Raw genomic sequence first — 12,823 nt, forward strand, 5'->3', positions numbered from 1 at the left:
GATCCACAGACGCTGCTTCTCACTGGGGTATGGGATCCACAGACACTGCTTCTCACTGGGGTATGGGATCCAGAGGAACTGCTTCTCACTGGGTACAGGATCCACAATCACTGCTTCTCACTGGGGTATAGGATCCACAGACGCTGCTTCTCACTGGTGTAAGGGATCCACAGACACTGCTTCTCACTGTGGGTATGGGATCCACAGGCACTGCTTCTCACTGGGGTATGGGATCTACAGACACTGCTTCTCACTGGTGTATGGGATCCACAGGTACTGCTTCTCACTGCGGGTATGGGATCCACAGACACTGCTTCTCACTGGGGGTATGGGATCCACAGGCACTGCTTCTCACTGGGGTATAGGATCCACAGACACTGCTTCTCACTGGGGTATGGGATCCACAGACACTGCTTCTCACTGGGGTATGGGATCCAGAGGAACTGCTTCTCACTGGGTACAGGATCCACAATCACTGCTTCTCACTGGGGTATAGGATCCACAGGCACTGCTTCTCACTGGTGTAAGGGATCCACAGACACTGCTTCTCACTGGGGGTATGGGATCCACAGGCACTGCTTCTCACTGGGGGTATGGGATCCACAGGCACTGCTTCTCACTGGGGTATGGGATCCACAGACACTGCTTCTCACTGGGGTATGGGATCCAGAGGAACTGCTTCTCACTGGGTACAGGATTCACAATCACTGCTTCTCACTGGGGGTATGGGATCCACAGACACTGCTTCTCACTGGGGTATGGGATCCAGAGGAACTGCTTCTCACTGGGTACAGGATTCACAATCACTGCTTCTCACTGGGGGTATGGGATCCACAGACACTGCTTCTCACTGGGGGTATGGGATCCACAGACACTGCTTCTCACTGGGGTATGGGATCCACAGGCACTGCTTCTCACTGGGGTATAGGATCCACAGACACTGCTTCTCACTGGGGTATGGGATCCACAGACACTGCTTCTCACTGGGGTATGGGATCCAGAGGAACTGCTTCTCACTGGGTACAGGATTCACAATCACTGCTTCTCACTGGGGGTATGGGATCCACAGACACTGCTTCTCACTGGGGGTATGGGATCCACAGGCACTGCTTCTCACTGGGGTATGGGATCTACAGACACTGCTTCTCACTGGTGTATGGGATCCACAGGTACTGCTTCTCACTGCGGGTATGGGATCCACAGACACTGCTTCTCACTCGGGGTATGGGATCCACAGGCACTGCTTCTCACTGGGGTATAGGATCCACAGACACTGCTTCTCACTGGGGTATGGGATCCACAGACACTGCTTCTCACTGGGGTATGTGATCCAGAGGAACTGCTTCTCACTGGGTACAGGATCCACAATCACTGCTTCTCACTGTGGGTATGGGATCCACAGGCACTGCTTCTCACTGGTGTAAGGGATCCACAGACACTGCTTCTCACTGGGGGTATGGGATCCACAGGCACTTCTTCTCACTGGGGGTATGGGATCCACAGGCACTGCTTCTCACTGGGGTATGGGATCCACAGACACTGCTTCTCACTGGGGTATGGGATCCAGAGGAACTGCTTCTCACTGGGTACAGGATTCACAATCACTGCTTCTCACTGGGGTATGGGATCCACAGACACTGCTTCTCACTGGGGTATGGGATCCAGAGGAACTGCTTCTCACTGGGGTATGGGATCCAGAGGAACTGCTTCTCACTGGGTACAGGATTCACAATCACTGCTTCTCACTGGGGTATGGGATGCACAGACACTGCTTCTCACTGGGGTATGGGATCCAGAGGAACTGCTTCTCACTGGGTACAGGATTCACAATCACTGCTTCTCACTGGGGGTATGGGATCCACAGACACTGCTTCTCACTGGGGGTATGGGATCCACAGACACTGCTTCTCACTGGGGTATGGGACCCACAGGACCTGCTTCTCACTGGGGTATAGGATCCACAGGCACTGCTTCTCACTGGGGTATGGGATCCAGAGGAACTGCTTCTCACTGGGTACAGGATCCACAATCACTGCTTCTCACTGGTGTATGGGATCCACAGACACTGCTTCTCACTGGGGGTATGGGATCCACAGGCACTGCTTCTCACTGGGGTATGGGATCTACAGACACTGCTTCTCACTGGTGTATGGGATCCACAGGTACTGCTTCTCACTGCGGGTATGGGATCCACAGACACTGCTTCTCACTGGGGGTATGGGATCCACAGGACCTGATTCTCACTGCGGGTATGGGATCCACAGGCATTGCTTCTCACTGGGGGTATGGGATCCACAGGCACTGCTCCTCACTGGGGTATGCAATCCACAGTCACTGCTTCTCACTGGGGGTATGGGATCCACAGGCACTGTTTCTCACTGGGGGTATGGGATCCACAGGCACTGCTTCTCACTGGGGGTATGGGATCCACAGGCACTGCTTCTCACTGGGGGTACGGGATCCACAGGCACTGCTTCTCACTGGGGGTATGGGATCCACAGGCACTGCTTCTCACTGGGGTATGGGATCCACAGACACTGCTTCTCACTGGGGGTATGGGATCCACAGACGCTGCTTTTCACTGGTGTAAGGGATCCACAGACACTGCTTCTCACTGTGGGTATGGGATCCACAGGCACTGCTTCTCACTGGGGTATGGGATCTACAGACACTGCTTCTCACTGGTGTATGGGATCCACAGGTACTGCTTCTCACTGCGGGTATGGGATCCACAGACACTGCTTCTCACTGGGAGTATGGGATCCACAGGCACTGCTTCTCACTGGGGTATAGGATCCACAGACACTGCTTCTCACTGGGGTATGGGATCCACAGACACTGCTTCTCACTGGGGTATGTGATCCAGAGGAACTGCTTCTCACTGGGTACAGGATCCACAATCACTGCTTCTCACTGGGGTATAGGATCCACAGGCACTGCTTCTCACTGGTGTAAGGGATCCACAGACACTGCTTCTCACTGGGGGTATGGGATCCACAGGCACTGCTTCTCACTGGGGGTATGGGATCCACAGGCACTGCTTCTCACTGGGGTATGGGATCCACAGACACTGCTTCTCACTGGGGTATGGGATCCAGAGGAACTGCTTCTCACTGGGTACAGGATTCACAATCACTGCTTCTCACTGGGGGTATGGGATCCACAGACACGGCTTCTCACTGGGGTATGGGATCTAGAGGAACTGCTTCTCACTGGGTACAGGATTCACAATCACTGCTTCTCACTGGGGGTATGGGATCCACAGACACTGCTTCTCACTGGGGGTATGGGATCCACAGACACTGCTTCTCACTGGGGTATGGGATCCACAGGCACTGCTTCTCACTGGGGTATAGGATCCACAGACACTGCTTCTCACTGGGGTATGGGATCCACAGACACTGCTTCTCACTGGGGTATGGGATCCAGAGGAACTGCTTCTCACTGGGTACAGGATCCACAATCACTGCTTCTCACTGGGGTATAGGATCCACAGATGCTGCTTCTCACTGGTGTAAGGGATCCACAGACACTGCTTCTCACTGGGGGTATGGGATCCACAGGCACTGCTTCTCACTGGGGTATGGGATCTACAGACACTGCTTCTCACTGGTGTATGGGATCCACAGGTACTGCTTCTCACTGCGGGTATGGGATCCACAGACACTGCTTCTCACTGGGGGTATGGGATCCACAGGCACTGCTTCTCACTGGGGTATAGGATCCACAGACACTGCTTCTCACTGGGGTATGGGATCCACAGACACTGCTTCTCACTGGGGTATGTGATCCAGAGGAACTGCTTCTCACTGGGTACAGGATCCACAATCACTGCTTCTCACTGGGGTATAGGATCCACAGGCACTGCTTCTCACTGGTGTAAGGGATCCACAGACACTGCTTCTCACTGGGGGTATGGGATCCACAGGCACTGCTTCTCACTGGGGGTATGGGATCCACAGGCACTGCTTCTCACTGGGGTATGGGATCCACAGACACTGCTTCTCACTGGGGTATGGGATCCAGAGGAACTGCTTCTCACTGGGTACAGGATTCACAATCACTGCTTCTCACTGGGGTATGGGATCCACAGACACTGCTTCTCACTGGTGTATGGGATCCAGAGGAACTGCTTCTCACTGGGTACAGGATTCACAATCACTGCTTCTCACTGGGGGTATGGGATCCACAGACACTGCTTCTCACTGGGGGTATGGGATCCACAGACACTGCTTCTCACTGGGGTATGGGACCCACGGGACCTGCTTCTCACTGGGGTATAGGATCCACAGTCACTGCTTCTCACTGGGGTATGGGATCCACAGGCACTGCTTCTCACTGGGGTATGGGATCCAGAGGAACTGCTTCTCACTGGGTACAGGATCCACAATCACTGCTTCTCACTGGTGTATGGGATCCACAGACACTGCTTCTCACTGGGGGTATGGGATCCACAGGCACTGCTTCTCACTGGGGTATGGGATCTACAGACACTGCTTCTCACTGGTGTATGGGATCCACAGGTACTGCTTCTCACTGCGGGTATGGGATCCACAGACACTGCTTCTCACTGGGGGTATGGGATCCACAGGACCTGATTCTCACTGCGGGTATGGGATCCACAGGCATTGCTTCTCACTGGGGGTATAGGATCCACAGGCACTGCTCCTCACTGGGGTATGCAATCCACAGTCACTGCTTCTCACTGGGGGTATGGGATCCACAGGCACTGCTTCTCACTGGGGGTCTGGGATCCACAGGCACTGCTTCTCACTGGGGGTATGGGATCCACAGGCACTGCTTCTCACTGGGGGTACGGGATCCACAGGCACTGCTTCTCACTGGGGGTATGGGATCCACAGGCACTGCTTCTCACTGGGGTATGGGATCCACAGACACTGCTTCTCACTGGGGGTATGGGATCCACAGGCACTGCTTCTCACTGGGGTATGCAATCCACAGGACCTGCTTCTCACTGGGGTATGGGACCCACAGGCACTGCTTCTCACTGGGGTATGGGATCCACAGGCACTGCTTCTCACTGGGGTACAGGATCCAGAGGAACTGCTTCTCACTGGGGTATGGGACCCACAGGCACTGCTTCTCACTGGGGTACAGGATCCAGAATACTGCTTGTCACTGGGTTAATGTCTCTACTAGGGAATAGGAGGGAAAGGAAGAGTGAGGGAGAGTGAAGATCGTGCAGTAATACACTGCAAGGCAGGAACAATTTTCGAGACTGTGAAAATAAATATTTCCTTTTTCCACGCAGAACACAAAATTAAGAAATAGTTATTGGAGTTCAATCTCCATCTGATTTTTTGTATCAATACCCGGCTCTCCATATTACTTTATAGGGTAAGGAGCAAAGGCAAAATTCTTGTAGAATTGTGATTGTGGCAGAAATTTCAGCCCTTGGTACCAACTAGTATTTTCTACAGGACATTATTACACATAGAGCAGGACATATTGACACTAGCAAAGAATGGAAATTCTGTACCTAGTTGCGGACCTTCTAGGCTGGAGGAGTTCTGAGGAGGCTGCATTGAATTCCCGGCTTTTCCAATATCATCAGTGTCACTATAGCGACGGATCCAATGATTAAGTTCGTTCCGGTCAGCTTCCTGGCAACGGCGCAGCACAGTTAGTGAACGCCGAGTCTTCTCCACCATATCCATTATACAGTTCAGGAGCTATGGGGTAAAGGCAGAAATCAGCCAAGTGAAAGGAAAGAGAGGCTGAGCTGCAGAAAGACTGAAGTGTAACAGAATGTTTATGCCGCATTTTCTTATCCTCGGGGTCTCATAAAGTATCAACTAATTATTTTAAGCGTGAACGCTGTTATGTCGGTAACAATTGGTCCATAGTCAAATTTGACCAAAAATATGATAAATAACCAGTTAATTTTGTTTTTTATTCTTGGATTTGATGAGGGCATCACTGGCAAGGTCAGCATTTGTTACCCATCCCTATTGTCCTTGAACTGAGTGGCTTGCTAGGCCATTTCAAAGGGCAGTTAAGAGTCAACCACATTGCTGTGTGTCGGAGTCAAATGTAGGCCAGACCAGGTAAGGACAGCGGATTTCCTTCCCTGAAAGACATGAGTGAACCAGATGGGTTTTTACAACAATTGATGATAGTTTCATGGTCACCATTACTGAGACGAGCTCTATATTCCAGATTTTAAGTTCCCCCACCTGCCATGGTAGGATCTGGACCCATGCCTCCAAAGCATTAGCCTGGGTCTCTGGATTACTAGTCCGGTGACATTACCACTACGCTGCCCCTTTAACGTGTTAAGTATAATGCATAATACAGTCCAAGGCAATATCTTGTACTATAGAGCAGTTTAGTATAAGGTTATGGAGTATGTTATGTTCAGCACCATTCGTGACTCCTCAGACACTGAAGCAGTCCATGTCCACTGGACAATATCCAGGCTTGGGCTGACAATTGGCAAGTAACATTTGCACCACACAAGTGCCAGGCAATGACCATGTCCAACAAGACAGCATCTAACCATCGCCCCTTGACATTCAATGGCATTACCATTGCTGAATCCCCACTATCAGCATCCTGGGGGTTACCATTGACCAGAAACTGAACTGGACTAGCCATATAAACATTGTGGCTACAGAGAGTAACTCACCTCCTGACTCCCCAAAGCCTGTCCACCATCTACAAGGCACAAGTCAGAAGCGTGATGAAATACTCTCCGCTTGCCTGGATGAGTGCAGCTCTAACTACACTCAAGAAGCTTGACATCGTCCAGGACAAAGCAGCCCACTTGATTGGTGCCACATCCACAAACATTCAATCCCTCCACCACCGACATACAGTAGCAGCAGTGTGTACCATCTACAAGATGCATTACAGGAATTCACCAAGGCTCCTTTGACAGCACCTTCCAAACCCACAACGCTATCATCTAGAAGGACAAGGGCAGCAGATAGATGGGAACACCACCACCTGCAAGTTCCCCTCCAAGTCACTCACCATCCTGATTTGGAAATATATCACCGTTCTTTTATTGTCACTGGTTCAAAATCCTGGAACTCCCTCCCTAACAGCACTGTGGGTGTACCTACACCACATGGACTGCAGCGGTTCAAGAAGGCAGCTCACCAACACCTTCTCAAGGGCAATTAGGGATGGGTAATAAATGCTGGCCCAGCCAGCGGAGGCCACATTCCATGAATGAATTTTAAAGAATTAAGTATAATATGGTACAGCGCAGTACATTTTTGGTAGGAAGAATAGGAGTTCACTTATTACTTTGGAGGGGTAGAGGAACAAAGGGATCTCGGAGTACAAATACATCAATCATTGAAACTTACTCCACAGGTTAGCAAGGCCATAAGAAATCAAACCAGGCTCCTAATTCGTATATTTATAAACCCATCTACCAGAAATGTGTGGATATATCAGGAAAGGATTGACTGAAGGGTAACCTATTAGAGGTCTTTAAAATTATAGAAGGTTTTGATAGAGTGGATACAGTGGAATTGTTCCCCCTCGTGGGGAAAAGTATAACTAGAGGCCATTGATATAGGATATAGGATAGTCACCAAGGAATCCAACAGGGAATTCGGAAGAAACTTCTTTACCCAAAGAGTGGTGAGAATGCAGGACTCGTTACCACAGAGAGTGGTTGAAATGAATGGTGTAGATACATTTAAGGGAAGGGAGAAGTGAATTGATGGTTATGATGTTAGATTTAGATCAGAAAAGATGGGAGACAGCTCAAGTGGAGCAGAAACACCAGCAGGACTCGGTGGGCTGAATGGCCTGTTTCTGTGCACTATATCTTATGGAATCCTATGTATAGTGTGTTAGAGTACACCGCAGCATGATGTAACAGAGTGTAGTAGTGCAATACAAGACAGTATAATGAAATAATGTAGTGTTGTGTAATTTAGTGGAGCTAGAGGAGCATTGGAATCGTTGAGTCTGGGGATATGGCATGGGTGAGGGTTTCAGCAGCACATGGGCTGAGGCAGGAGTGACATTGCAGAGGTGGAAGTAAGTGGTCTTTTTAAAGGGAAACAAATGTTAGGACACTCATATCAGTGTCAAATAGGATGTCCAGGTTTCAAACAGTCTAGTTCTGCCTGAAGTGGTGGCCAGCGGGTGGGATGGACTTAGTGGTTAGGTATTGGAGTTTACGGCCAAGACCAAAGACAATGGCTTTGGTTTTTCCAATATTTAATTGGAGGAAATTGACTGATCCAGTCCTGACTGACAAATCAGAAAGAATATATTGGTTGAGAGAGGCGTTGAGGTAGAGCCAGACACTAATAGGCTGCTTTCAGATGTGACACCCATGCCCCTCCATCACTGTCTGGGCTCATGTGAGTGGGATTACAGAGGACAGCCAGCATCCTGTACCCAGGGCCCTTGAACCCATTCTCAGCCTGAATCCGCTTCTTCAGGAGAGATGGTAAGGAAAATAAAAACAGTTAAAACTACTGAACATTCAGCTCTCTGTTTCAGAACATTTTAGAGTAAACCCTCAACAGCATTTGTCAATTCCCCACACCTACATTATCCAGGTGCTTCCATTCCTCAGCCCACTCCCTGTCCGTCAAGCGATGATCAATTACTGCTTCTTGTCGGGATCCATGTACTCCTGGAGCTGGAAACAAAATGCCAACATCAGCAGCGATCAGAAACTGTAGCCCATCCTGGTAAACGCAAACCGAGTTCAGAACGGTAACTAAACACTGGACACTAAACTCTGTAATTCCAGGCCTCCAGTCACCACCCACATCCAGCATGGTACCAGAATGTGAGCATTTTACAAGGCTGAAGCATTTGCAACAATCTTCAGCCAGAAGAGTGGATGATCCATCTTGCCCTCCTCCGGAGGTCCCCAACATCACAGGTGCCAGTCTCCAGGCAATTTGATTCACTCCACGTGATATGAAGAAACAGCTGAAGGCACTGGATTGTGCAAAGTCTATGGACCCTGATAATATTCCAGTATTAGAACTGAAGACATGTGCTTTAGAACTTGCCATGCCCCTAGCCAAGCTGTTCCAGTACAGCTACAACACTGGCATCCACCCGGAATGTGGAGAATTGCCCAGGTATATCCTGTCCACAAAAAGCAAGACAAATCCAATTACCGCCCCATCAGTCTACTCTCGATCATCAGTAAAGTAATGGAAGGGGTAATCAAAAGTGCTATCAAGCGGCACTTGCTTAGCAATAACCTGCTCACTGACACTCAGTTTGGGTTCTGCCAGGGCCACTCAGCTCCTGACCGTTACAGCCTTGGTGCAAACATGGACAAAAGAGCTGAACTCCCGAGGTGAGGTGAGAGTGACTGCCCTTGACATCAAGGCAACAATTGACCGAATATGGCATCAAGGAGCCCTAGCAAAACTGGAGTCAATGGGAATCAGGGGGAAAACTCTCCACTGGTTGGAGTCAGACCTAGCACAAAGGAAGATGGTTGTGGTTGTTGGAGGTCAGTCATCTCAGTCCCAGGACATCACTGCAGGAGTTCCTCAGGGTAGTGTCCTAGGCCCAACCATCTTCAGCTGCTTCATCAATGACCATCCCTCCATCATAAGGTCAGAAGTGGGGATGTTCACTGATGATTACACAATGCTCAGCACAATTCGCGACTCCTCAGATACTGAAGCAGTTCATGCCCATATGCAGCAAGACCTGGACAATATCCAGGCTTGGGCTGACAAGTGGCAAGTAACATTCGTGCCACACAAATACCAGGCAATGACTATCTCCAACAAGAAAGAATCTAACCATCTCATCTTGACATTCAATGGCATTACCATTGCTGAATCTCCCACTATCAACATCCTGGGGGTGTTACCACTGATCAAAACTGAACTGGACCAGTCATATAAATACTGTGACTGCAAGAGCAGGTCAGAGGCTGGGAATTCTGATGTGTGTAACTCACCTTCTGACTCCCCAAAGACTGTCCACCAAGACACATGTCAGGAGTGTGATAGAATGCTCTCTATTTGCCTGGATGTGTGCAGCTCCAACAACACTCAAAGCTTGACACCATCCAGGACAAAGCAGCCTGCTTGATTGGCACCACATCCACAAATATTCACTCCCTCCACCACAGACGCACAGTGCTAGCAGTGTATACCATCTACAAGACACACTGCAGAAATTCACCAAGGCTCCTTTGACAGCACCTTCCAAACTCACGATCTCTACCACCTAGAAGGGCAGCAGATGCATGGGAACATCACCACCTGCAAGCTGCCTTCCGAGCCACTCACCATCCTGACTTAAAAACATATCGCTGTTCCTTCACTGTCGCTGGGTCCAAATCCTGGAACTCCCTCCCTAACAGCATCACACAGGTATAGGAACGGTTCAAGGAGGCAGCTCACCACCACATTCTCGAGGGTAATTAGGGATTGGCAATAAATGCTAGCCTAGCCAGCGTTGCCCACATCCCGTGAAAGAATTTTTAAAAATTGTGACCAACAGGCCTGGTATTTGAATGTGCAGCCAAATTGTAATGTAGAAGGACTCGAAATTCAGCTCAGGATCAAATAAGATGTCAATGTGTTAGGAATACCTAGCTCATGATTCATGTTAATATTTTAGAGGTAATATTTGGTTCTAGGAAGATTATTCTTATAAAGGTAAGGTAATTAAAATGCTGGGCTTTAGAGATCACTAAAACACCTCAAGAGATGGTAGGTTAAAAAGGTCAGAATAGAATAAATTGAGCTATAAAACAGCAGGTGGGCTTATTTAACTGCAGAACTGGAAACATTATGTCTACACTGCTTGCAAAGTACAGACCAGAGAGCTGATTTTGTTTTGCAAATTAGAGCTAAATCAGTTTAAAAGCATTCAGTAAACTCTGGAAGGTTGCAATACCTATTTACTTCATCAGATCTAAAAGAAATTGTAAATGAAGGATAATTAACTTAAGGGTCAGTTTGAGGATAGCCCAGAGCAGACTACATTGTCATGGAGATGGTTGGAGCTTAGGAAGGCTCTCTGCTTTCAATTTATCTTCATGTTTGCTGGGAGAGGTTTTTAGTTGCAGTTCGGACCTTGTGGGGTTTGCATCTCACTGAATGGAGTTAGCCAAAATAAATGGCAGTTAGATAGACCTGCACGGTAAACAAAGTAAAACACTAACTTCATCATTGGCCGCATGGAAGGCAGGTGAGGCTTAACCTCAGTTTGAATTTTGTGAGGAACAGAAACTGAAAGATTGCCTAACTGAAGCTAGTGGGAGAATCTAGACTATGCCTCACAGTACCTTATTGCAAAAGAAAATAACCAGCAGATTAGCTTGGAAGTACTGAAAAATAATCAGAACAATGGACTGAGACCTCCACAATCAAGAAAGTTTTACCTCTGAGAATAGCTGAGCTGAGGAAAATTTCTCCAGAGGACTGTGACATTTTCATGGTGGTCCCTACAGAAGTAAATAACTTTAAATTGATTTTTAAAATGTTATTCTTTCATGAGATGTGGGTGTCACTGGCAAGGCCAGCATTTGTTGCCCATTCCTAATTTCCCTAGTGTGGAATGGCTTGCTAGGCTATTTCAAGGGCAGTTAAGAGTCAACCACATTGCTGTGGGTCTGGAGTCACATGTAGGCCAGACCAAGTAAGGACGGCAGATTTCCTCCCCTAAAGGATATTGGTGAACCAGATGGGTTTTTACGACAATCGATGATAGTTTCTTGGTCACCATTACTAAGACTAGCTTTCAATTCCAGGTTTTATTATTAATTGAAATCAAATTCTACCAGCTGCCATGGTGAGACTTGGACCCACATCCCCAGAGCAAAGGCCTGGGCCTCTGGATTACCAACCCAGTGACATGATCACTATGCCACCATCTTCCCTATATATATCTTCTAAGAGAACTCTTGGAAGTAGGAAGTAAACCTGAGTGCATAATATATATAGTTCTAAACCATATTGTGAAGTTAATAGTGCATGTTTTGTTCAAGTCTTTTATGTACAATAAAGTTTGTTTTGTTAAAAAAAGGTGAAATCTTGTGGCTTTGTTCAATTGGTTAAAACAAGATATTTGGATTTCTGTTCAAATATTAATGGTCCCAAAATGGATCATAACAAATGTTATGAATAGTCTGGTTCAGAATGAATAGGTGACCACAGAGAGGGCTAGAGCTGCTGGCTAGGGAACAGACCGAGGGACTGGTATTGGTGTGTGGTCAAATACAGGATGACAGACTGGTGTCAGAGTGTTACCGAATGACAGGTTGGTGCCAAAGCTTTTTAAAAATTCTTTCATGGGATGTGGGTGTTGCTGGCAAGGCCAGCATTTGTTGCCATCCCTAATTACCCTCAAGAAGGAGGTGAGCTGCCTTTTGAATCCGCTGCAGTTTATCGGGTTTGACTTTTCCGCAGAGGTTTGGTATAACTGAGTGGCTTGCTAGGCCATTTCAGAGGGCAGTTAAGAGTCGATCACATTGCTGTGAGTCTGGAGTCACATGTAGGTCAGACCAGGTAAGGGTGGCAGATTTCCTTCCCTAAAGGACATTAGTGAACCAGATGGGTTTTTACGACAATCAATGATAGTAATGGTGAGCAAGAAACTGAGACTAGCTTTGAATTCCAGATTTACTAAATAATTTGATTTTATTCATTAATTAAATTTCTGCAGCCAAGGACATGAATCTAAGATGATGTGTTGCCTCTCTGGTGCCAGGGTCAAGGATGTAACTGAATGGCTGCAGAGCGCCCTGAGGGGAGAGGGTAAACAGCCAGCAGTCATGGTCCCCACGATACCAACACCATAAGCAGGTAGAGGGATGTGCTCCTGCAGTCAGAATTTAGGG

The 12,823-nt window shown here is 48.2% G+C and overlaps 1 protein-coding gene across 6 annotated transcripts in view; it reads right to left on the reverse strand.

The window, feature by feature from the left end:
• The window catches only part of LOC144682263 (protein CBFA2T3-like), a 182,684-nt gene that overhangs the window by 28,426 nt on the left and 141,435 nt on the right, over positions 1-12,823 (reverse strand). For 5 of the 6 annotated variants that reach the window (XM_078544717.1, XM_078544719.1, XM_078544718.1 and 2 more), the window contains 2 exons: positions 8,544-8,635; positions 5,501-5,693 (listed from right to left, as the gene is read on the reverse strand). In XM_078544717.1, coding sequence (XP_078400843.1) covers positions 5,501-5,693; positions 8,544-8,635 — 285 coding nt within the window. The remainder of the gene's footprint in view (positions 1-5,500; positions 5,694-8,543; positions 8,636-12,823) is intronic. The other variant, XM_078544716.1, reaches the window with a different exon arrangement.

Source organism: Cetorhinus maximus, chromosome 6 (assembly GCF_964194155.1).
Source record: "Cetorhinus maximus chromosome 6, sCetMax3.hap1.1, whole genome shotgun sequence".
Lineage (NCBI taxonomy): Eukaryota > Metazoa > Chordata > Chondrichthyes > Lamniformes > Cetorhinidae > Cetorhinus > Cetorhinus maximus.